Genomic DNA, 25,864 nt, shown 5'->3' with positions numbered 1-25,864 from the left:
TGTGCCTGATGTGAATGGATGGTTAAGGTGTGACAGTGGTTATTTGTGTCGCTTGGCATTGCTCCCAATGAACAACATTGCCTGCAGGATCAGAACAAGGCCTCTAAATGAGTTTGCTGTGTGTAACTACCACAGCACACCTGAATTTCTCCATGCACTGACAGAAGGTAGCATGATCTCCATCTCTTTTTTAAGCCCTGTAGAATTCATTCCTGATGAGGTGTGATCCTTCTCCTGGGTAAGTCAGTCCTGAGCTTACATAGCAGCAAGAAGCTCCAAAGTGGGAAGTGTGAGTCACTCCTCCTGTCCACCACCAGCACACATACCTTAGTCCCTCTGATCTTTGTTCATCTAGGACTTCCTGGCTTCTTTCCCAATCATGAGAAGCAATCATTAATTATTTCTTTTTGCTGTTGTCATTGCAGGGCAACCATTGATGAAGTGGAAACAGATGTGGTGGAGATAGAAGCAAAGCTTGACAAGGTAAGAAACCAATTCCTTGGTTAGGAAACCAATTCCTGCTTAGGAATATGGCCCCACCAGACTCCTCTGAAAGTCATCCAATCTCAGGCTGTCAGGAAATTAATGTGTAACTACTTGGGGTTCTCAACAGGACCATGTCTCCCTCTACTGACAAGTACCTGTCAAGGCTCCTTTGTAACTGCCAAAGGAGTTAGGACAGGAGGTCCAGACTTGGGCTTCTCATGCTGAATGCTGATCTTCTTGTCCTGGTTCTTGGGGGACCGGCACTGCTTCTTCTGCTGTGAGAAGTTATTTTGGTACTGTCTTTTTCCATTCTCCACCAGCCTGGCTGTGCTGTTCAGCTGTGTGGGGTGGGAGCCATTCCATGTCCACACAGCACGGGCACCACGGCGTGTGAGAAGTTATTTTGGTACTGTCTTTTTCCCTTCTCTACCAGCCTGGCTGTGCTGTTCAGCTGTGTGAGGTGGGAGCCATTTCATGTCCACACAGCACGGGCACCACGGCATCAGCTCAGGGGTCTGGGGAGAGACCTGCAGGTAAATAAGGGGCCAGATTCAGCCTGGTGATGCTGTTTGCTGTCTGTTTTTCAGCCAGGCTATGCACCACTGCTGTAAGCTGACACTGGAAGTACCCTCTCAGGGACCAGTTTGGCCATTTTGCATTTGTGCTGGTGATTCTTTGCACCCAGTTGGTAGTTTGGATCTAAGTCAGAGGCTTTATGATGGAAGGTAGCTTTTCCACCCTGACTCCTCCTGATGTCTGAGACACCAGCCAAGTTGTATCTAAACAAGAACAGAGAGAAATGAAGAACAGAAGCCAGAAGAGCTGCTGGCTTTGGAAAATCTCACAGATAAACAAGCTAGAAAGGGATAAAACTCCTGTGTCTGATGGAGAAATGGGCTTTGTTGCAGTCACAAGCCCTAGGCAAAGCTGTGTCCTATAAAACCTATTTACTAATGAAGCTGCTTGAAATGGTTGTCTGCACAGGCTAACTAGTCTCACTGGTGAAAGCTGCAAAGGGATTTAGGTTATCTTTTTTCCTCTAAGCTACAGCTCTAAAGATAAAGTGTAGGATGGAACTTGCTCTGATTCTAGCATTACTGCTGTCAGTGTTCCCTGTAATTAGACAACTTGGTGTGCCAGGAGCAATCCTGGAGCAAGGAGGGTGGCCTTGAAGTACAAGAGCTGTTCAGGGCTCTCAGCTTTTGATTGTTTTGTGTTGTTCAGTGGTACCCAAATAGCTGGCATGGCTGGTTCTTAAAGAGCAGCAAGCTGGCAAGGACTGACTCTGTTTCTCTGCCTTTTACTGTGCCCCTGAGGACTCAGTTTCTGAGCGATTAGCCTTTTAACACCTGCTTAAAATGGAGGTAAAGGGCAGTATAAATGATTCATCCAAGGGAACACCAGAGATTTGGGCTTGATTGCTGTTTCAAAAAGGTTTCCTTTATTCTGCCCTGTGCTCCATCTGCAAAGCCAGGGTTGCTCCCCTTGGGAGGGTGCTTGTGCTCAATGGTCTCCAGCTACTAGTGACAGCCTTGGCCACAAGTGTGTGCACAGGGGAACGCTGGAAACCGCCACGTTGCAGAATAGGCTGGATTTCCTTTCCAGAGGATCTGTCCAAACCCCTGCTGTACGTCTGGGCTCCAGATGTGACAGGAACTGCATCTGTTTGCTTTTCGTCTCTGGGCTTGGATGGGGTAGTACAAGGCTGCTAGCATCCAGGGCTGCTCTGTCAGATTGTACAGACAGGAGAGGATGTGAGTGTGAAAGAGTGAAGACTGTATAAACTGAGTGTACACAAGATGTACCACGTGTGGCTGGGTATATACTATTAATATATATACTATTCATACATTCACATACATTTAGATACAGTTTTACAGAACTGCAGACAGAGGCAAGCAAGCTTGTTCTGCAATATGTGCATATGGATTAGATCCCAAAACCTTGAGGCTGCATAAAGAGAACAAGTACCAGGCCCAAAACCAGCACATCAACCCTCTGTGGGGCTTTGGCATCCAGGCAAACGTGAGAGCTGCTCAATCCCAGCCTGTAGGTGAGGCTGGTTGGCAGGGAAAGATTTCTAAAGTCATTTGTCCTTAATAAGATTAATTTCCCTAAAAAAGCTCCTGGGTTTTGAGAATGGAAAACTTCAGTTCCAGGTGTTTGTGATCAGCAGCTAAAGTTTGTCATGTAATTAAAAAGCCCGGAACAGTGAGGATTTAAAAAAATGATCAGCCAACCAGATGAAGAAATTTAAAATTGTGCTGAGTGGCCAGCTGTTACTGTAGCAAATGTTTCGAGCCTTTGTTTTGTGGATTTATCTTAAGTTGTTTAATGTAACTTTTTACAAGGAGTTTTGGCTGAAAGGAGATAGGCTAATGGCCAGGAATTCTGGCTAAGCTAAATCTCCAGTCTTTACAGCCAGTTCCAGGCATGCTAAGGCAGCTTGCTGTGGCTGGGTAGTCTGGGAATGTTTCCTGCAGCTGTTAAATTATCAACAGTTAATAAAAGTTGTCTGGAGATGTATGCCTGTGCTGCAGCAAACTAATTCCAAAGTGAGGGATCCACCCCATTTTGCTGCAAGTTCCAGGTAACTTCCCTGGTAACTTCCCTAGAAGGTGATGAGAATTGGAACTTGCTTAAAGTTGTTAACATTTCTCCAGACAAAGCTCTTCCCAGGTCTAGCAGAAAGACTGTACTAAGTCACAGGCAGCCTAGAGATGAGTGCTGTAATCCCTCACCAGCAAAGTTTCCTTGGGCTGCAGAATTGTGGGAACTGATTTGACCTTTAATCCCTCACCAGCAAAGTTTCCTTGGGCTGCGGAATTGTGGGAACTGATTTGTAGTTACCTGCAGTCTTGATGGTTTAACCTGTGTGTGAGGGAACATGTTTTCCCACAGCAGACACGGCTTAAGCAGTCTTGGGCAGTTGGTTTAAGGAAAACATGATACAAAACTGTCAGGCTGTGGGCTCCCCTTCATCCCAAGGTAAGAGCAAGGCAAGTCTCCACAAGTCTGCAGAACCACCAGCTGGACAACCCCAAAGATCAGCATACTCCCAGCAGGGAGATTCTGGACAGTTTATCAATCCGCCCAGCACCAGCAAGTCTGACCTCTCCCCACTCAACCTGTGTGATCAGGTTCCTGTTATTGCAGTCCTGGTGCCTCAAGATAGGATGAAGAGCAGAAACCCGCTTGAAAAAGTGGGCTGACCTGATTCATCTGTCCTCAGGGGATAGCCTGGAACTGTTAAGTGACAAGTGAAACATTGACAGGGAAGGGTGATTGTCATCCCTGCTCCTGCCATGTGCAGCCACAGCAGGAACGTGAATGGCATCGTGTCCTGAAGGCCTGGGGCTGGGCTCTTGGTCCAGCTGAAAACCAGCCTGGTTGCCATTCAGCTGGATGTGCTGAGCTCCCACCTCTCTCCCCGTGCAGCTGGTGAAGCTCTGCAGTGGGATGATTGAAGCAGGCAAAGCCTACATCACCACCAACAAGCACTTTGTCAGCGGGGTCCGGGACTTGTCCCAGCAGTGCAAGAAGGATGAGATGATCTCGGTGAGTCCTCCTGGGGGATGGAGCATGGGACACAGGGAGGGCTGGGGAGTGTTGAGCTTCCTGGTGGTGTGAATGGACCAGAAGTCCCAGACCCTTACACTGTTTAAGTAGCCATTTAGTGTGACATTTTATATTTGGAGGAATGTAATGACCATGCAATGCTGGAAGGTCAGAGTGAGATTTACTGTTAGCAGGGAGAACTGGACTTTTAAGAAGCCACAGTTCTGGCAAGGTTGATGGAATCCAGGTCAGTAAGCATGAGTTATTTTGGGTTATTTAGGAAACAAGGGTAACCAGCCCACACAAGCAACGACTGACATGTTGAGTTCAGCACTAAACTGGAAAGGACAGGGAGCTTATGGCTTCAGTGTCAGACATTTTTGGCAGGTTGGCTCTTCAGTGGCTTACTGAGAGTCTCCCTCAGCCATGGAACCCCCTGGGAATGAAGGGCAGCTGCTTCTGTTCACTGCCAGTTCTCTTTACCTTTTTTTGCAGGAGTGCCTGGACAAATTTGGAGACAGTCTGCAGGAAATGATTAACTATCACATGGTAAGATGCTGCTTTCTCTTGTCTTCTTGTGTGCTTATGGCAACCTCTTTCTCAAGGCACTGCTGACTGGTCTGCTGTGTCTAATTTACTTGCCACTGCCCAAAGGATTGGTCCATGAAGACAATGTCTTTCAGGTTCCAGTCCCTGCACGTTGCTTAGTCAAGAGAGCAGCAAATGGCTGGGAGTTGTTGTTGCCTCTTGCCACAATATTGGGTTAGATGAGCTGAGGGTCTCTGTGCTCTCAACAATCAGCCCTGGTGCCTCACGTATGCTAGGAAATGGGATTTCCACAGCTCAGGACTCTGGCTGTTAGCAACCTTGTTGCTGCAGATTTGGAATGCACTCTGAGTCTTGGCATGCAGGTCTGTGCCATTAGGACACTGGCAAAGCTGTGAATGGGTGAAACCAAAAGGACTGCATTGTTCAGCTGGAGCTGGGAGCAGACCCAGTGGTCTGTGTGCAGATCTGTGTTTAAGGATAACACAGGACATGTTAATGCTTTGCTGAGATGAGAAGAGGGAAATGGCTTTTCTCCAGAGCTGACTGTGTCTCACTAGCAGAGCCCAAGGAGTTAGAATCTGCCCTTTCTCCATCCCATACATCCAGCCATGGCATCTGTAAACCTCATAGAAAAAGAAGGTGCTTCATGTTTGCTGGCTCCATGCCAGACCCACAATTTTAAGTCTGCAGCTCAATAGGGAGCTTAAAGCACAAGTGCTTGAAAGTGAAGGAAGCTTGAGGGTGTCAGCATTGGACTGACCCACTTTTATACCCCTGTCAAAATACATTAGGCACAGTGCTTCCTTTTGGGATGAAAATAACCACATGCAGCAGGAGAAGAAGCTGCATCAAGTCCATTTAATTATTTCATGAAGCAGGTGGGAAGACTGTTTCCTTGTAAAAAAAACCCAAAACTGACAGGGAAAAGAGGAACTGCACACACAGCTCTCCTAAGGCTGTTAGTGTTTGGGGACAGTCAGACACTGGTGGGGATGGGTGAAGAAACCAGGGTGAGCATCTGAGGAAAATAAAAGTGTGTTTGTGTCAAAGCAGAGAAAGTCAAACCCTGATTTTTCTGATGCTGCTCAAATTCCCTTGAAAAATGTAGAGCCTTTCTGCCAAGGAGCACGTGAACCCCTCCATTCCCAGGTCACAGCCCAGCTGCAGTGGTTGGGGCTGTGCTGAGGAGGGTGTGCAGCCAGCCCTGAGGAAGCACTCCCAGCCAGAAGCCTGGAGCTGCAGAAAGCTGTGCAAGCTCTGCCACGCCAGCTGTGCTGCTTCTCCTGCATCCTCCCCCCCCCTCTCTGCCACAAGTGGCACTTCTGGGATTGCTCTTGCCTCAGCCGACTGTTTAGCAGAGGGACCCTTCCCAGAGCTGTCAGATCCCCAGCTGATGTGGTGTAACCCACCCTGCCCAGCAAGGTGAGCTCCCCACGCTGTGTGCCTCAGGGGCTGGAAAAGGCAGCATTTCCCAACCACCAGCTGCATGCACAGGGGAAACCTGCTTAAATCCTCCCTCCCCCCAGCCTTTGGAGAGCACCCTCCTCCCTTGCTGCACAGCAGGGTGAATCCCTCTCCAGGAAGGGGCTTTGCTGCACCTTGAGCCCTCTTCTGTTCAATTAGCTGAGTTATTTTTAGTGTCTTGTGCTGTCTCCTTTGTGTGTGCTTGTGTGTGTATGTGTATCTTGGCTCATCCCTGTCTGAGGAGCTCAGCTCTGAAACAGTTGTCAGTGCTTGCTCTAGGAATGTGGCCAGGACAGTATGTACAACTGGAACAAGTTAAAAAGAAGGGAAAATATCCCCAAAAATCAGCTGGAAAAGCTTGTTCTATAAGTTTATTGCTACAGCACGGAGACTGGAGATGTCCTCATTCTGGTTCAGCAAAATCCTGCTTGAATGTAGAAGATGAACACACTGAGCTCCAGAGCATTCCCACCTTCCTTTTAATGCCCAAGGAGGAAAAAACATCAAAGCAACCTTAGAGGACAGATGACAAAAGAGAGAGTCAAGATCAGAAGAGCTGGAGCCAGCATCCTCTGCCATTCTTTGTGCTCTTAGCCACATGCACTTGGGCTGATGCCTTAAGCATGTCAAAGCATGTTGAGAAGGTAGAAACCTCAAGACCTTTATGGATCTGCACTTTGGTGCATTTATGTCTCAGCTTCCATATCTGCAAAAAGCATTTCAAGTGCTTTCCTGTCTCTGGGGGGCTATTGGGAGGATTCACAGACTAATGACTAACAGAAGCTCTGCTAATTCCTGCCAGATAAGTGCCAGGGTTGTCAGAAAGATGAATCAACACCTCAGCATTTTTGCCCAAACTATGGAAAGGAATGAAAGCAAGGGAGGGTAGACAGGCAGAGGGAGAAGAAGGCAGGTTTAGCACTGAGGTGGAAGGTGCTGGGATTCAAATGCTGGTCAGCCACATAGACCTCTAGGGGATGACAGTGATAGAACTGGAAACAGTGTTGGGCTCCTGTCTGGTACTAAAATGTAGGATGTACTGTGAGGGAGCAGCACTGCTCCACGAGGAACAGGGTCTGTGGAGGGTTTTTTTGCTGTCTTGTCCCTTCCTCATGCAGCTCTTTGCAGCAAAGGCAGTGCTGGGCTGTCTGGGAGATGCTGCATCAGGTTACCTCAGCCCTGTGCTGGTTAGAGTGGCACGATCCATCACAGGTAACAAGTTCCCAGCTACCTCTGGGAGATCTCTGAGCAGAGGGTGGCAGACAGTGATGCCAGGACCTTGCAGCACTTGCATGGCTCACTGGAGTGAACCCTTTCCTTTCTCATGAGCCAGAGTGGCATGAGCTTGAACTTTGCTCGAGAGCCTGAAGTCTCCCCTGTGGCTCCTCCTCCTCCTCACTACCTACTGAACTGGAGTGAATACATTTTGACTGTGCCTTTCCAGGCTTCTCTATACTGGAAATGCTCCTTGCTTGTCTGCAGGCAGGTGCTGTTCTGGCTGCTCCAAAACCTGTGTGTTGGTCCACTTGCCTCCTCCCTTCCCCTAAGACACAGAACAGGTTGAAAAGCATCTGCCATGGCTTGTGTGAAAACAATCTTTCCCTCTTTTTACAGAATCTGAGGAATGGCTTTAAGTACATGAGTGTAGCAAGCCATCCCCACAAGTAGAAGAGCATAAAGTTGCCATCACTTATAGAGCAGTAGCTGATAATTATGGGCTGTTGAATTTAAATGATAATGCTGAGCAACAACAGTGTTTGAAATTACAGCAGTGCAGAAGCTCACGTGTTTTTTTTCATCCTGTTGCCAAAGCTTAAACTGTTAAACTGTAGGCTTGAAGTGGATTTTGTTCCCCCAAAACTTCTGAGTAGGCCAGAGTTCCCTGCACTGCCTTTAGGTGCAGTTCTGTGTAGTGCAGGTCGTCCTCTCCACGCACTTTGGAAGCAAACCCAACTGGCTGTGCTCCATGCCAGCCTCTTGGTGCTGACCAGCTGTTCAGATGAAGAGATGTACAATTTGTAGTTCTAAGCTGTCAGCATCCAAGGAACTAGAGAAGGGGAGGCTCCAGGTTGTACAAGGCCAAGGAGCTGCGAGTGTGGGGCTGCAATAGCCCCCAGCTTTGTCAAAAAATGGTCATTTTCCCACCAGCCTAATCCCCTGCACATGCCTTGGAAAGAAATACCAGGATCTGCAGCAAAACTGTGTCACATTTACCCACCAAGGCTCTTCCCCATACAGTTCCCTCTCTCTGTGTGGTCAGAAAGATAAGAAAAGTGACAGGATGTGAGTGGAAGTGCTTTTGTGATAGAATTACTCTGGCTGAGCCCCTTCAAGTGCATCTCCAGGTATTTTCCAGGTCAGAAGAGATAGCATTGACATTGCCCTCCTCAGTACCACCCCAGCCAGCGCTGTGTCGACCTTCATTAAGTCCTCAGCTTTCCTGGCTGCCACCAGGCACTGGAGCTACGTCACAGGAATCCTCCAGCAGCAGCTTGCAGGGGAGATGTAGCTCTGCTGAGCAAAGCAGGAGGCATTTCCTGCTGACAAGAAGAAAAGCCCCCCAAGCCGTGATGAGTCAGGGAGGCAGATGGCAGATGTCATGGGTGGAAGGTAGTGGTGGAGTTCAGGGGGAAAGAAGTGAAATGGAGAGTGCTTCCAAGCTGCCTGCTCTCCACAGGGTTGGGTGGAACTCCTGCATTTCTGACAGCTCTTGGGAAGGGTCCAGGTGCATCAAGCTGCCACGGTGAGGGGTATCATTTGTGGATGCAGAATTGCCATCCGACAAGGGAGAGGCTTTCTGTCATCTCATGGCTTCACAGGTTTTGCCATTGGGTCCCAGTGCAGTGACATTACACTCATCCAACAGTCAGCTGCTGCCCTTGGATACCAGTCTAGCAGTTAACAGAAGCTCAGTGCTGGGTTTCATAAAGACTTGTCATTTTCTAGAATACCTTTGGATGTCTGCTTTCTAGTTAGGGGAGAGCAGCTTCAATAATATCTAAGGGGCAGGAACAAACGGCCTTTGACCTAAGCATGAACTGGAGCTCTTGAGCTGTTTGTGAGAGAGACTAAACTTCAGCTGGGTTCAGAAGTTAGGCTTGGACTGTGTTGACATCCAGCATGTGTAACAGAAGTAGTGTTGGCTTGTTTTCCAGAGCATAGCTCCTCAAGTGAGCTCTATTACAAAGGCTTGCAGATGGAATGCTCTTCATGGGTGGCATTCATCTGGTGGGCCATTGCTCAAGAGATGTAGGACCAAATTATATAGCCAGAGTGGAATAAAAGTGGGCTGTCATTGTGGACTTTTGTTACTTGAGCAGCTGCAGTGGTATTTGCTTGCTCTTTCCAAAGCTCTGTCAGGCACACCCTGAGCTCAGTGTGGACAGACATACCATAGAGCAGGAAGGCACCCTGGTCATGGAAGGCCTCTTGGGAGCTCTGGAGCAGGACAGGTAGCTGAAGAGAAAGAGGTGGAGAGGCCAGGACAGACTGTCAGACAGGCCTAGCAGCACAGTGTTGGAGAAGGGGCTTGTCAGCTGAGTGGCCTTTGGGGAGCAGGGTGTCTGATGGGAAGGCTGACATAAAGAGTATGGATAATCACCTTCTGCAGGTGGGAGGTCTCCTCCTCACTTTCTGAGGAGGGAGGGTCACACTTGTTCCCCAGCAGATGCTCAGAGATGACTGACAGACTCACCCAGGCCAGCCCCACCATCCCAGCTGGAGCTGCCTCCCTCCTGGACACTGCAGCATCCCCACCCTGGGAGGCTGCTGACAGGATTCCCAACACTGGATAGAAGGACCAGGCTCTGATTCCCAGGCCACCAGACAACCAGCCCTCATTGAAACATGACAGAAACCAGCTCCCAGACCATTCTGGGGATGTTGGTGGGAACAACACCCTGAGCTCAGTGTGGACAGACATACCATAGAGCAGGAAGGCACCCTGGTCATGGAAGGCCTCTTGGGAGCTCTGGAGCAGGACAGGTAGCTGAAGAGAAAGAGGTGGAGAGGCCAGGACAGACTGTCAGACAGGCCTAGCAGCACAGTGTTGGAGAAGGGGCTTGTCAGCTGAGTGGCCTTTGGGGAGCAGGGTGTCTGATGGGAAGGCTGACATAAAGAGTATGGATAATCACCTTCTGCAGGTGGGAGGTCTCCTCCTCACTTTCTGAGGAGGGAGGGTCACACTTGTTCCCCAGCAGATGCTCAGAGATGACTGACAGACTCACCCAGGCCAGCCACACCATCCCAGCTGGAGCTGCCTCCCTCCTGGACACTGCAGCATCCCCACCCTGGGAGGCTGCTGACAGGATTCCCAACACTGGATAGAAGGACCAGGCTCTGATTCCCAGGCCACTAGACAACCAGCCCTCACTGAAACGTGACAGAAACCAGCTCCCAGACCATTCTGGGGATGTTGGTGGGAACAAGGCCTCTGGACTGACCATGAGGGAGATAAGAGCAGGGATGTGACTCATCCGGCTCCCAAGCAGGGCTGGGGTGGGGGATTGGTGAAGCTGGAGAAGGGACACGTCTATATGTCAGGCAGCTGCAGATGAAGCTCCACACCCTCTGGCTCATCAGCTGGGGCCAGTTGTTGCTAGAGAATGGCTTATCTGCTATGGCTTTCAGTGTGCTGATAGACCTTGAGGGCCCTGAACAGCTTCACCTGGGGCCTCTGCCCACGTCCTCCACTCCTGGGTCCATTTAAGCTCTGCCTGTTGCCTTCACTCTTGGTGGGAGCTTTGCTGTGGGAACACTGGTCTCCTGTTCAGCTACAGCCACACCCACCTGTGGACCCTGATGCTCTCAACTTGCAGACTGATTTTTCTAACTTGATGCTGGACCTGCCTTGTCACTGTGGATCTGCCTGGAAAACTTTGGGCCTGATACATGCACCAAACTTGGCCTTGGACCTGCCTTATCACCACAAACTTGCCTGATGATCTGGGCTCTGGGTTCAATATGACCACCATCTCTGAACCTGCCCTGCTGTCTTGGTGTGATGAGGCAGAGCTTTGGCTGGTGAGGCCTCTGCCCTCTCTCCTCATCTCCTGCTCCCTGAGAAATTCCCACCACGAAGGCCATTGCCTGCCTTTGATCTCTGCTCGAGCACTATTCCTGTGTGCAGCTGTGATCTCCTGCTGCTGAACTTCATGCATGTGAGTGCTGAGAGAAGCAGTCCACATTCAGTCACTCTCACTTCTTCTTAGCATCTGCTTTGCTTTGGAGCCTGGTGGGATCTCCTTCTCTTGGAAGCTCTGTAGGGAGCCACATGGGAGTCATGTAACAACAGCATCCCTTTGGATCTCTTAGGTTCTGTGTCTTGATTTTAGGCTTGCAGTTCTTGAAATAACATCCTGAGCCACTGAACTTGCTTTCATTTCTTGGGGGCTTGAAATTCCTAAGCCCCCTGTCACACACAGGTTGGGATTTATCCTGTTTCCTCAGAAGCCCATGCTGGGAAAGTGGAATGTAGGATCTGGCCTTTTGCTGCTGTTGGATGAGAGCTGTGTTAACTCCCTTCTTTCATGCTGACCCTCCTCAGGCACAGATGTGTGTGAGTCATAGGCTGGACTTCTCATGTCTTGGTGGAAGCTAAGAGAGAGGGTGGGGTCATATTTGGTCTGGAAAATCTTAAAACAAATTATTTGTTCCAAGTATGTCTGGGAAAGGAGGAGAAGCCATGGGATGATTTTAGGTTTGAAACTCTAGCTTTTAAAACTCGTTTTATTTTGTGTTGAAAATTGAATGGAGGTACCACTTGAAAACATTCCCCTGGTGATCTTGCCTGGCAAAATTAATGAAGAAGCAATGAAAGTAATGCTGTTATCATAGGATGCTTCTCAGCAGAGATGCTGCTGGCAGGAAAGGCATATTCATTAACTGACCTGGGACCTTGCTTGGTTTGTCTGAGTGCTCAGCAGGCTTTTTCTTGCTTCTTCCAGTGCAGTTCCCTAGGGAGCCATCTAGGACCTGATTTTTGTGTGCAGGAATGGGTGGGTGTAGGTGCCCCACCCCAGCACTGCCTGGTGTGGTATCTGCTTGTCCTCACACAGCAGGGACCAGCCTGTGTTTCTGTGGAGCCCTTCAATCCCCCTGCTGTCCATCCACACTGCAGCTTTGTGTGGCCTGGATGTAATGTTTGTCAAGCTGAGGAAGCCCCATTCCTTTAGCTGGGTGGGGTTTTGTACCCTGGAATGTCCCAGGATACTAGTCTGCAGTCCTGAGTAGGACATAAGTGTCTTTTCCTTTCCCTGATCCTGAGCAAGTGTGTCATCCTGGTGGAAACCAATGATGGCAACTTTGCAGATGTAGGTGCAGGTGGGAACCAGGTGGCTCTCTTGCTGCTTGCCTGTCCTTGCAGGGTGTCAGGAGTGGGGGAAAGCATTGTCAGTGCCCAAACATCACTTGAGGAAGCTGCTTCCTGGGAAGAGCTGCAGACCAGTGCCTCTTGGAGAGCTGCTGGAGAGACAGAACAGATGCCAAGAGCCGTAAATAATTTACATTGGTAAAAACACAAATCTGGGTGGTCTTGGGGGTGTTCTTTCTTTCCCCCTTGCTTTGCATCTGTTCATATTTAGGGGCTGTTCATGCTTAGCTAGTCCTGGCATGTTTCTTGCTTTGTCCTTGGCTTCAGCAAGGCACAGAATGAATGTTTGAGGCTCTGCAGCCAAGGTTGCTGCTTCCATGCAGAGGGCTTTGCTGTCTGACTGGAGCAGTGTACCTGTGTCCTGTCAAAAGCTTGACTTGCTTACCTCCTAGTGGGAGGTGTTAGAGGACATCTGAGTCTGTTGGCACAGGAAGGAAGCATCAGGAATGAACCAGAGTGTTGTTGCTGTAGGTTGCTACGGGCCATGAGAAGGTTACAGCTTGTGACCACCTCAGTGTGTATCCCTTGCAGATCTCTGCAGTGCCTGCCAAGGTCTTAGTGCTGTGGACAGAGTGCTGCTCTGCCTGGGAATGTGCATCATGCTCCAGTTTTGTTCTTGTATGTCACCAACCTCTATTTTTTTCACAGGCAATTAGTTAAATCAGTCTTCCCCAAGTCAAGTGTGTTTTGTCTGTGGTGGTAACTGGTGAGTGATCTCCCAGTACTTGTCTCAAACCATGAACTTTTCCATATTTTTTTCTCCCCTTGTCCTGCTGGGGAGGGGTAGTGAGAGTGGCTTGGTGGGCACCTGGCAGCCAGGTATGAGGTTAACCCACCACCTCCTCACAAAGAGCTGCTGCTTTTGGCAATACCAGCTCTTTTGCACTGTAAATAGTCTAATATAAGATGACTCTTCCTGTGGAGTAATGGGCTTGGGACCATTTTTTTGGTGAGAGACAGACAGGAGAGTAAAACTTGAAACCCGTAGGAACAAAGTTCCTTTGTCCTGGTTGCTTGGAGCTCTCAGTGGTGTTGATCAGGCTGTGCTGAACCTTCCAGGGGCTGCTCTGCCTCCTTCCCTGCGCGGGTTGTGTTGAGCTGACACTGCCCTCCTCTGGTTAAAGGAGAAATTCGAGGCTCGGTGGAGCGCTCAAAGCGGGGACTATTAAGCATCTGCTCCTACAAACACTCCTCTTATGAAGGTACGTTGTGGCCTCGGTCTCCCTGGGATATTCAGAGCCCTGACACAGGCTGTGGAACCTCCAGTGGAGGAATTTGTAGGGGAGTGATGCAGCCAGGAGAGAAAGTTGTTGTCCATTATGACAGCCATCAAGTACCAGACACCACTGAGCCCTGGAGTGATGCTGAGTCCCTCACACTGAAGGTCCTATAGGGCATTCCTTGAATTTCTGACTCCTCAGTACTTCCATGTTGCAAAAATATTTGATATTCCTTTTCCTCTCTTTTCTTTCAGATCCTGTTTGACCAGGCTCAGAGATCAGTCCGGCAGCAGCTGCACAATTTTGTGAAAGAGTGAGTACTTGTCTTATCAGTTTGGTCTCCAGCTTCTTGAACCTCCATTGCACCTGTCCCCTGTGCACTGCAAACAGAACTGCAGCCACAGACCTTGCTGAGTTAGGAGGGCTTTAGGAGGCCTTTATTAGCTGAGTCTTGAGGTTGCAGTCACCTGCTGCAGCCTGGCTTAGAGCTAACTGGGCATTTCCAGCAGTTTGACATGCCTCCAAGCTCCTGCTCTTTTCCACTGGGAATATGCAGAGAGGGGGAGGCTGTTCAGAGCTGGATCAAAAGCTGTGTGACATCCCCACAGCCCTTTGTTGCAAGTGACCCAAAACCACAAGAAGTGACCCTGTTATTTTCCTGTGAATGGAGCTAGATGGCCACATAACTCAGCAGCCCTGAGCACTGAGGGAGATGGGAAGAAGCAACAACCACCAGAAGAGTAATCCAGTCACCTCTCATCTTATCCTTACTGTACCTGCCCCTGCTAGATTTTCTTGGCCAGGGGTTGATCCACACATACTTATAGTCAACTTCAAACAGTTTGCCACAGGGCAGAGTTCTGGCTGACTGTTGTGTTCAGCTGAGGCTCTTCTTCTTCCCTAGGCCAAAGAATAAGTGGATGCCACTTATTTACTAACAGTTCTTAGATACTGTAAGTTATAACCATTTATAATTCAGGTAAACAGAGCTCCCCTGGACAGAAAATAAGTGTTTGTGTTACAGCTACTGTAAATCAGCATTGCTGCTTTCAACTCCCAAGGAAGCAGGGCTGCTTGTAAGAGATGATCTTCAGGTATGGTTGTCCTCACTTCTTTGTGGTCAACTCAGATCAGGTCCTGCCTGAATGGTACCTGCTATTTAATTGGAAAAAAAACCCCAAACTAATAAATAAACTCAAACCTTCCTGTTGCTATGGCTTACAACCTCACCCCTGAAAGCAAAGCCCTGATCCCATGTGAGGTCTCTGAAGTGTAAGTAAAACTCTGAAAGTTCACCTTGTGCATTCTGTATTTCTGAATGCAAATGTTAATAAATGTGGCTGTTGTAAAAGGGGAAGAGAATAGTCAAATGTCTGGATTTTACAGGCAGATGAGACAGAATTAGCTAGAGAGGCACATGAGCAGCCTGGCTGCCCTGGTTGAATGCCCTGTCCTGAATTTGAAAGCCAGCTGGTCTTTTACTCTTCTCACAAAGTGAAACAGGAAGCATGTGTTTTCACTGGTAGGTTCTGAAATGTTCTGCTCACCACTTATTCTGAGGGCAATCATGGACTGTCTTTAGGGCTGGATGCCATCTGGTCTGGCTTTCTGGAAGCTGTCCTTGGAGGATTTCCTGAAGGCTTGGAGGGCAATGTGTAAGGTCCAAGATCTTTGCTTGCCAACTGTCTCTAGAGAAAGACCATTTAGAGCTGATCTGGAGTCAGTCCAGCTGGATGTGGTGGTGCTGAGTGGGGTAGGTTTAGGATCCCAGTGGCATCTGGAGCAGGATCTCTGAGTGATCATCGTGTAGCTGGTTGAACCCCTACCAGCTCTGCTGGTATCAGCAATGTTCTGCCTGCTTTGTAACAAAGATTCTCCCCATCTCTGGGTTCCAGTGACGTCCGGAAGTTCAAGGAAACCAAGAAGCAGTTTGACAAGGTGAGGGAGGACATGGAGATCTCCCTGGTGAAGAATGCCCAGGCACCTCGGCACAAGCCCCACGAGGTGGAAGAGGCCACAGGCACCTTGACCATCACCAGGAAGTGTTTCCGACACCTGGCCCTAGACTACGTGTTGCAGGTTGGTGTGTCTGCCCCCAGCTCCCACTGGATTTCCCAGTAGAGAACAAGGCAAATTGCTAAATCACCTCCTGTAGGGCCATGAAACTGCTGGCAGTGAGGGACCCAACACTGCCAAGTGGTCTCTGCAAGTCATTGTCTGCTCCTGGAGTGTACCTGAGAAGGGAAAGCTTAATCATTTTGTGGCTGAGAGAAACTAAGCACACTGCCCTATAGACTGAGTTTCTCTTCCCAGTGGGAGATTTCCTGCAGGAGCACTCACTCAGTGCCCCCAGAATTGTAAAGGATTTTTAAAAATAATTTATAGGTTTCGTGTCAGATCTGTCCTTTCAGGCAGTGGGTATATGAAGCAGACAAATTCAGCATGAGTATTGATCCATGTGTGTCTCCACTAGCTGTCACTCCTGCAGCACTGAGCTAAGACCATCTGCCAGCACGTTCTGTCTGATGATGAGGCAGGCTCTGATCTCCTGTGCTCTGGCAGCTGTGGAGATGAAGGCAGTGCCTTCCCCTCCAGTATAAATCATGCACATCATTGATCCTGCTTTAGGATTGCAATTTCTTGCATCTAGGATTTAGACATGATGGCAACTGTATTTGGTGGCAAGGTCATGCTATAGGGAGCTCCCTCCACTTCTTCCACTGCCAAAGAGGAAGAATTCTTTAATGTGCTGATCCGCTACTGGGGGGAGGTTTCCCTGTTGGTCCCCACTGCAAGGGGGCTTGTTTAAAATGCATCAATATCAACTTGTCCAGGCATCCTTTGGTACTTAATTAAGAACATAGTGAGGAGAATTATAATTTTATTTGCCTTCTTGGGGTCCCAAGTTGCACTCTGGGGTCACTGTGTGCCAACACAGATCTAGCAGTGACCTTACTCAGTGGCAGCCCAGGTCAGAAAGTGCATCTGTGGTCTTTCCCTTTTTTTTATTCCACCTCGAACTCACCAGAACTGTCTTTTCAGAAACCAGCTTCCTGGCACTGTCCATGAATAGTTTGCAGTTTGCTGCTAGGGGTTGTTCCTCCGTGCCAAGCTGCTTGGTGCTGCTGGTGCTGAGAGTCTTCTCTTGGTTCCTTCACAGATCAACGTGCTGCAGGCCAAGAAGAAGTTTGAGATCCTGGACGCGGTAAGAGCTCTCTGGGTTTGCTGGGGCTGCTCTCAGGGCCTCCATGAAAGGCAGCCCTCTCCATTTCAGGTTGCACTTTCCCTTTTTTTTATCCCACCTGGAACTCACCAGAACTGTCTTTTCAGAAACCAGCTTCCTGGCACTGTCCATGAATAGTTTGCAGTTTGCTGCTAGGGGTTGTTCCTCCGTGCCAAGCTGCTTGGTGCTGCTGGTGCTGAGAGTCTTCTCTTGGTTCCTTCACAGATCAACGTGCTGCAGGCCAAGAAGAAGTTTGAGATCCTGGACGCGGTAAGAGCTCTCTGGGTTTGCTGGGGCTGCTCTCAGGGCCTCCATGAAAGGCAGCCCTCTCCATTTCAGGTTGCATGGGTCGACATACCGACTCCTGGAGATTCTGTCTGGGACTGCTCTGGGGCTGCAGGTATGCTACAAGAGGGGAGAATGAAGGAGACCAGCAAGATGCTCCACAGGCCAGAGCTGGAGGGGACTGCCAGGGTGAAGGACACTGATTTTACTGCTTTGTGCTCACAACAGGGGTTACCTGACAGTGTGGAAGGTTTTGAGAGGAAGAAAAGAGAAGAGGGAGAGGCATCTAATGGATAGTTTGCTTTGGGAAAGGAGAGGGTTAGACCTTGAAGAGACTTTTTTGTGGGTAATAAAGAATAGGGACTTCTCACCCTCTGTCCCAGAACGTTTTCTGACTTTGTTGTTTCCCTTCCCAGATGCTGTCCTTCATGCATGCCCAGTACACCTTTTTCCAGCAGGGCTACAGTCTTCTCCATGAACTGGATCCATACATGAAGAAACTAGCCACAGAGGTAAGGGGGCAGGGGATGTGGTTGGCTCCATCTGGCTCTTTGTACCCCTTCACCCTGAAGGGACATCCATCCTCTTTCCTGATCAGCCACCATATTGGGTCATCAGGGAGTGGTGGGAGCATCATGCTTGCTGAATGTTGGACAGGCCATGCTGCTCTCTGGGGTGGCAGCCAAGAGCCATGGTTACCTTCAGTGCACACCCAAACACAGCCCTTTTCCCCTCTTGTGGGGATTGATGATGTCAGGTAGGGCTGGTGTAATCCTAGGGCAGGGAAGCAGAGATGGACAGTGGGCCATAAACCTCCTTCCTGATGTGTTATTCTCCTCCCTGCCCATAGCTGGACCAGCTGGTGATTGATTCTGCAGTGGAGAAGAGAGAGATGGAGCACAAGCATGCACTGATCCAGCAGAGGGTGAGTCCTGGGGCTGCAGCACTACTCTCCATCAGGGCAGTTGTCTGGATCACAGTGGTAACTGTCTGATGAGGGGCCTTGCTGGTTAGTCCTTCACAGCCTGCAGCAGCAGCAGCAAAAGCTGATAAGATGAGAGTCATAACCTTTTGGATGCTGGGGGGTCTAGCTAGTTGTTAAGCCTGATGAAATGCAGGGCATTCTGGTACTGACACATCAGGTAAACAGCAGGGAGGGACAATGGGCACCTGTGGGTCAGCACACCTGGGCTAGGTTCCCAGTTCTGCCCTGCCCTGCTCTGCCTCTGAGCAAGCCTTCTTTCTCTGCTTTGTCTCCCTCTCTGCTCCTGAGGATGTGGGAAGATTTAGAGGTTCATGTTCTATAAATGGCTCTGAGGTAGAGGAGTGGATATAGTTTGTAATTGCCTGTGAAAACAATTTGACTGCAAAGAGAGGTTAGAGCACTTCTCTCCCAGCCTTTCTTTTATTTTCCTCTTCTCTCCCCTGGTCTTGCATCCTTCCTCCAGCTGAGCAGGCTGGCTTTTATCTGGCAAGCCCAATAATCTCCAGCTACTGCAGTATTAGCATGTCCCTTCTGACATGGGATCTGAATACCCAGACCATTCATCTGGGAATTATTCCAAATCCAAGGCCTGTAGATACATAAACTGATTATTATTTTTTTTTCTTTTCTTTTCCTTCTCCATGGATTTCTGACCTGCCCCTGCAGACCCTCCTGCAGGTGAGTACCCACATGTATTTCCTCTTTCTCAGAGTTAGCACTTTGCTGCTCTGGGTGGTTACAGCTCCTGCCTTAGAAAGCAGAACAGAGAAACCTCACTGTAATAGTGATGCTGTAAGAGTGCTGGTCATTGGTGGACTTTAACATCCTCACACACACTCTCTCTTGCTCTGTGGGCACAGTAAGAGGGGATTTCAGGGACCCCTGAGCAATAGCTGTTGGTGAGCCCAGCCCTGAGCAGGCACTTGTGTGGATCAATACATCATAACAGGAGGGGTCTAAGTGGCCACTGTTACTTTTCTAATGCTCTCTCTCAAAAATGTCATACCCCAGGAGATGGAAACATAACCACATTTGAAAGCTAATGACAGACATTCCCTGTGAATCAGCCTGTGCAAATGCTCCCTCTGGTTAAGTGTTGGGAGGGAGGGGTAAATCCATTTGTGAACTCCCAGTTCCCCTGGGACTCTGCTGGAGTGATGACTTCATTCAGGGGGACATGGAAAGTCTCTCCAGTGCAGTGAGATCTCTTTATGTGCCTTGGCTGACTGGACTAGCAGGGAATGAAGCAGAGGTCAGGTTCCAAGAGAGAGAAGCAGCAGTTAGTCTTCATCAGGTTTCATATGCATAGAGCTGTGGCTTTCTGTGTGCATAAGCTTCTAAGGGAGCTGAACATCCCTCCTGCAACTCAGGATTTAAAGCTTCCTGCCTGGAAATGTTATGAGACTGTTTTTCAGCTGCTCCCAGGCAGTGTCGCTCCTCCCTTTGCCATGGAGCATGGCACTCTGCCTCTGGGGAGCATATTCCTGTCTCCAAAGGGAGCACAGCATCTATTGGAATATATGGCTCCATGCTGGGCCCACAGCACCCTCTGGGCTCTTGAAAAATGTGGTGATTTAGGGGTGCTTAATTAGAGAGAAGTGGCAGAAGTGTCCTTTTTTTTCCCCCTCAACACAGTGTCTTCCCGAACAGCCTGCTGAGACATGATGGAAAGGGAGGGAATCCAGTTTAAATAATAGATTTTGAAATGTTCTTGGGGTGGGGGAGCTGTGCAGGTTGTGAAGACAGGGAATTGAGTTGTTTGTGTGAGGCATGGAGGGCAGCCTTCTAAGAGCCAAGATCACGGAATCATTAAGGTTAGAAAAGACCTCTAAGATCAAGTCCAACCATCAGCCCAACACCACCATGCCAACTAAACCATGTCCTGAAGTGCCACATCTACATTGTTGGGTTTTTTTGTTTGTTTTATTATTGTTTAAAATAAGTTGGAAGTTGGTAGGAGATTAAAACTCTGCACAGATGTATTTTCTTTAACACTGTAATTGAGGTACCTTTTTCCTTTGCCATGCTTTCCTCATCATCCCTCAGGGAACATCTGCCACCTTTGGGGCAGATTCCTAGGGCAGCTGTCATTTCAAGCTGTCATTTTAATCACTGCCCTTTCTGCCTTTGCAGCTTCAAAACCTTGAAGAGCTCCATCATTTGCATCTTCACCCTAGATATGAAAATAATGCTTACTTATACAAAAAGGGCTTCAGTAAACTCATCAAGAGAAAAGGAAGAGTCTCTAATTTTTTATGGGCTACAATAAATGTTGGAGTTATCCTTCTGGTGAGTGGGATGTATGTGTGCAAGGACTGGAATGTGGGATACATTCCTGGTAAGGCTGAGGAGATAGGCTTGTACCTTCCCACATTTCTCTTGTGTTGAACTAAACGGTCTCAAACCACACGTGTAATGAGTTGGTATGTTGTTGTGGGCTCAGCTGCTGCAGGTGGATGCACAAAGACTTACAGGGCCTGGTGTAGATTGGAGAAGAACTTTGGAGAAGTTGGCCCTGGAACACACAGGCCTAGGAATTATTTTCCAGTGGGAAACAAGGAGGGAAATGGTTTAAACCAGGCCTCCCTTCAAGACCCTGACCTTTGTGAATCCTTCCACTGCACCAGAACAGGTCAGTCTGTGGAGGTGGAAGGATGCAGGGCTATAGAAAAGCTCCTGCCCAGTCTCATACCATTCCCAGCCTGGAGCAGTGTGGGAAGCACTTGTGCCAGGGCAGGGGATGGAAAGCAGGCAGAGCTCTCTGCCTCGTTTCATCCAGCTGGTATATGAGAACTTGGGGGCTGTGGGGCACCTCAGCCCCCTGCTTTGGGTGGCTGTGGTGGGGCTGGGATGGGATGGCTGGCTCTGCCCCTGGAGCTGGGGCAGCAGGCCCTGGGGGGGCAGCCAAGCCTGGCTCTGTTCAGGTCAGGGAGTATTCAGGGAGCATCTTCCTGTCAACTCTGCTCTGTGTGCCTGGCTTCTCCCTCTCCCTCTGTCCCCCCGACAGCTGTATGGTAATTAGCCCTTGCTCTAAGCTGATTGACTGTGAATAGGAGGCAGGAGGAGGGGGGAGGCAGGTGGTCCCCAGAGGCCAGCAGGCTTCCTTTGCCTAGTGCCCCTTGCTTTGACTGCAGCCAACGGCAGAGCTGAAAGCTTCCCAAAAAGGAGTAGGAGGGGTAAAGGAGAAGGGGCTGCAGAAGAAACCCCTCCTTCCCTGCCAGCCCACGGTGCTTAGCAGAGATGCTGCTCTAGAGAGTGAAGAGAGAGAGGACACACAGAGCTGCTCCCTGCTCCCCAGGCAAGAGCAGCAGAGCCTCCCTTGCAGCTGGCATCATGAAGATTTTCGGCAGGCTTGAATACCTCCTGGTAAGGAGACTCCTCTAGGGTTGGCTTGACTTGGGGAGAAAGTTTAGAGGGTACCTCTCCCTGGGGGAGCAGGGTTGTGCCTGCAGGACGTTGCTTGCAGTGTGACCTAAAAGCAAGTACAGCTTTATTACTGCAGGAGAGCAAATGTGTTTGGTTCTGTTTTTAGGGTGGAAAAGCTGTGGGGCAGGGCACAGATCTCTCTGCATCATTTAGTGGCAAGCACAGAGCAGGGAGGTGGTTTGGCATTAGGAAATGGAAGAAACAAAAGGTCTGTAGCTGGGGTTTGGCTGGGATGAATGAAAACTGTCTGTGCAGAACAGGAATGTTGGAGAGGGAGCCCTCCCCCAAATGCCATCTGCCTCCCAGGGTCTTGGGTTGTACACACTGTACACACAGAGTGGTAAAAATGTCCAGGTAGGGAAAAGGTTGAATTATATTCAGGCACCAGAAGAGAACAGAATGTGCATGTAGCAGTGTTGGTGTGGAAGGGGGTGTGTGCCTCTTCAGGGAATGTGAATATTCCTCTGAATTATGTTCTCTTTTGAATTGAATAGCTAAACTGGTCACCTACAGCTGTGAACTCACCTCCAGGAGAAATTCTTGTCAATGCATGTGTATATATGTATAGACATATAATTTTGGTAATGTGTACATAGTATTATTATTCAGTACTGAGCATCACTGGTTACTTAAGGAAACAGGGCACTTTTGGATGAAGCCTTTGTCTTCTGTTTGGGAAAGCATGTGTTGTGTGTGTTGTTGCTTATCCTGAATGAAAATAAAATAACCTGGGTGTTTGGTAGGAAGACATTTCCCTGAAGAACTAAAAACTGGACTGAAATGATTCTCTGGTCACGACTGCCTAGGTTTGATAGTGTTTTCTACCAGCAGAAATCAAACCATTGGACAGAAAATGCCAGTATCATTATTTCCACCTTGAAGTGATGCACGGGGGGAGTGATGCTGTGGCTTTGCAGGGAGGGCCATTGCTACAGAGATTGAACTTTAAAGAATTTCAAGGAAGTTTTGATGTTTTAGAGAGAGGTTCTACCTGTGCCCTGCCAGGTGTTGTGCTCTTTGGTAGAAGAATGAACCTATAACCAAGAGTTTCCTCCTCCAGTGGGTGTTCTCTTAGGCAGAGCTCCTTACTTAGAGGACTCCCCTCCCACTGAGCATTCCAGGCTGATGAGGAGCATCTTCACTCTTTATATTAAGTCTGTTCACTGGAGCTGGAGGTTTGTTGCAGTTCATCAGCCATGTTCTCTGCATGAACAACTAGCTAGAGCAATTGGAGGAGCTTGGTGGCCTCTGCAGCAATGCAAGCAGCCCCTGTGCATGCTGTAGGGGGAAGGACAAGGGAGTTCTTCACTGAGGGAGCCATGAGGCAACCTGCACACTGGCTTTTTCCTTAGTTTTCCTTTTTATTTCTTTTATGGGTCTGTGCCTGTGCTGTTTGGTTTTTTTTTTAATTTCCATTTGCTGGTTTGAAAGTATCTGCATTAATATCCTTCTTCACATCCCTTTGGATGTGTCTCTTGGAAGGTGTTACTTCATTGTTGCTCCAGCAGCATTCAGTGTGCTCCCATGGAAACCATTGTGGTGGCATGTCCAAAAGAATATCAGTTCCCAGGCAGCCTGGTGTGTAAATTCAGAGTGACAGGACTGAGAAGGGGAGGGGACAGTGAGGCAAGGTTGTGATTTACTGACAGTCAGTGAAGGAACAGGAAGCAGATGATGGCAGGGATCTGGTTTCTTATTCTGGAAGATGTCTGATTTGTGTTTCCAGTGTGTGATCCAACGTGTCACTGCTGTTGCTAATCATGGTTCCAAAGGCAGTTGCAGCCAAAGCCATTCAGATCCCAATCCCAGGAAGTCTTTTCTGTGTCAAGCATTTTTTCATATTGCAGAAACAATGTGGTGCTAAATGCAGACTTAATAAATCAGCCCAAACTCATTCAGAGCAGACTTGCCTGCTGCATGTGTGTTGCAGTGATGGGAAGAGTGCAGTAAAAGGTCATTTATTAAAAGAATGTATTAAAACCTCATGTATAGCAGGAAATGGAAAAAGAGGGGTCAAGAGGAGCACCCATGTACACTTTTACCCTGTTTTGATTTGAATCAAGTTATTTTGAATGTTGTAGAATGGGTGACATGTTCCTTCTCCACCAGCACCTCCCAGACGTGGCTTGGCTTCCAAGGCTGGCAGGTTTTTATCTCCTAGTCCTGTGTGGGCTCAGACAGTCCAGAGATACATTGCATCCCATGTAGGAGTCAGAGAGACTTCCTGAGTTGATGGTCTGCTTGGCAGGAGCAGTGTCCATTAGCCAGGAGCCTTTGACTTATTTCCCAGAGCTAGAAGGGTCAAAATCTTTGTGTCAATCAATAGAGCAGATATGGGGACAGATCTGCCAATTAAGGAGATTCATTGTCACACATCTGTGTGCATCCAGCTGTGGCCACAACACTACCATGATATTTCAACACCATTATCAAGATGATCTCCTCAGTTTCTAAGCTGGCTTTGACCTGGAATGACATTTCAACAGATGTTCTTGTAGCACTTTTTTCCAGAGATTTGTCCTCCCTCTCTTTTCAAAGGCTGTGGGAGGAAAGTTCCCTCTGTGGGCTACAGCAAGATGATGTGCCCAGGAGTCCATTATTTAAGCCCATAGTTGAAGCTCACTTCACTGTGCTGGAAATTTCCCAATTGCACTTGCCATGATTTTGCCTTTCAGCTACCAGAGCTATTTCTGTACATTTCCCTTTTGGCCCTTGGCAGTGAAAGGAAAAACGCTACTGATCAAAGGGATCATTTCTCTTATTTTTTTCACCCTCCCCTTTCCCTTACTTTTTGTCTCTCAGTAACTTCACAGCAAAGACTTCAGGTGCTCCCAGGCAGTGCAGTGAAATGGAACAAAGTGCCCCTGGGGGTCAGAATGCCCCAGGGATACTAGGCAGAATGGTCCTTATCCCTCAGATCTCTCCCTAGTGATTTGTACCTCCTTTACAAACCCAGCTTCCAGCTCTGCTGGATGCATTCTGCCCTGCAGTAGTTGATAGGAGTTGATAGCACTGGAGTTGCTTAGGAGTTACACCAGCAGAAATATGAGCAGAATTTGGCCTGGGCATGTTTCCTAACCAATGAGAGAACAGGGAAGAGAAATATCTTCCAAGTAATGCAAACACAAGCCATTCTTCCCAGCTATGTTTCTGTGTCTGGACATCATCCAGATGGCTCTGTCAGCTGCACATGTGCTTGATGGCTTTGGCTGTAATTTTCTCTTTCTAAAGCTGGGGTTGGTGCAGGTTAGAGTTTGTTCAGAGGCAAGGAACAACCCCATGTGCCTTCAGCTGTTCTTTTTTAGCCACTCAGTTTGTAGAGAAGTGGGATAAATACAACACAGGAGTAATGAGGTTAAATTCACACCTGGCTTGACTCCACTGGTTTCCAGTGGATTTACTCCAGTGACGCAGAAGGCCCATCTGTCCTTCCTGCACTCAGCAGCACCACATCCTTCTTACTTCTGCTGCTTAGAAGGGCAGCTGAAGAAGTCAGGTGATGGTAAATGAGACCCTCCCCCTTATTTTTACCTCTTCCACAAAGAGGTAAGTGGTCATTTTTAAGCCTTGCTTGGCAGGGTTTTGCCCCGCGTTTGCTGTGCGCTTTCCAGCAAGGTCCAGGTTCTTGGATGTCTGCATTATTTATTATAAACCAGTGCAGGTTCTCATCAGATGTGTAGAGTTGTCACTTTGGAGCAGCTCTACAAAAATCACACGTTCAAACATCTACGAGTTAGAGGAAAATTCCCTCTGGTCTTTGTTTGCAATGTGTTCATGAAAGACATCTGCAGAAGAGGACCCCATGGGATTCACCCGTTTATGGCAGGAAAAATTTGGGGCTGAGCAGACCTCTCTTAATTGGGTGCCTTACAGCAGTTCCTGGTGTCTAATTGGGCATCATGCTGTCTTTCCAAGGAATGACTCAGTCCTGTCCCATTATATCTCCTCCTTCTGTATCAGTATTATTATGACACCTCCCAGGCAAGCTTGCATCTCTGAACACGAAAATAACTCATCTTAATGAGAGTGAAGTGCAGGTTGCTTGGCAACACAGAATCACAAGGGTCTTCATCTGCTGAGCTAGGAAAGGCACTTAACTTAATGGGGCTGTTTGCACTGCACTGTTGTGTCTTTGAACCAAGTAGTGCAGGGGGAAATATTTGTGCTCAAGAGAGAGGGAAGTGTGGGAAGAATCCATCATTAAGGTGGAGTCAGTGTGCACAGGGACAATGGGCCTTCCTTCCCCAGCTTAGAGGGGAAAGTCAGGGAGGTTTGGTGACCTAGTTTCTCAAGGGAAA

At 48.6% G+C, this 25,864-nt stretch overlaps 1 protein-coding gene across 1 annotated transcript in view; it reads left to right on the top strand.

Annotated features, from left to right (window-relative positions):
• Nucleotides 1-426: 426 nt before the first annotated feature.
• ACAP3 (ArfGAP with coiled-coil, ankyrin repeat and PH domains 3) overlaps nt 427-25,864 on the top strand; it is a 38,348-nt gene continuing 12,910 nt past the window's right edge. The window contains exons 1-9 of the mRNA XM_010005167.1: nt 427-483; nt 3,925-4,044; nt 4,540-4,593; nt 13,902-13,960; nt 15,543-15,726; nt 16,808-16,852; nt 17,572-17,667; nt 18,006-18,080; nt 18,807-18,818. Of these exons, the coding sequence (XP_010003469.1) occupies nt 3,946-4,044; nt 4,540-4,593; nt 13,902-13,960; nt 15,543-15,726; nt 16,808-16,852; nt 17,572-17,667; nt 18,006-18,080; nt 18,807-18,818 (624 nt within the window). The 5' untranslated portion in view covers nt 427-483; nt 3,925-3,945. The remainder of the gene's footprint in view (nt 484-3,924; nt 4,045-4,539; nt 4,594-13,901; nt 13,961-15,542; nt 15,727-16,807; nt 16,853-17,571; nt 17,668-18,005; nt 18,081-18,806; nt 18,819-25,864) is intronic.

Source organism: Chaetura pelagica, unplaced genomic scaffold (genome assembly GCF_000747805.2).
Source record: "Chaetura pelagica isolate M959 unplaced genomic scaffold, ChaPel_1.0 scaffold159, whole genome shotgun sequence".
NCBI lineage: Eukaryota > Metazoa > Chordata > Aves > Apodiformes > Apodidae > Chaetura > Chaetura pelagica.
This window is presented reverse-complemented; position numbering and strand designations above follow the sequence as displayed.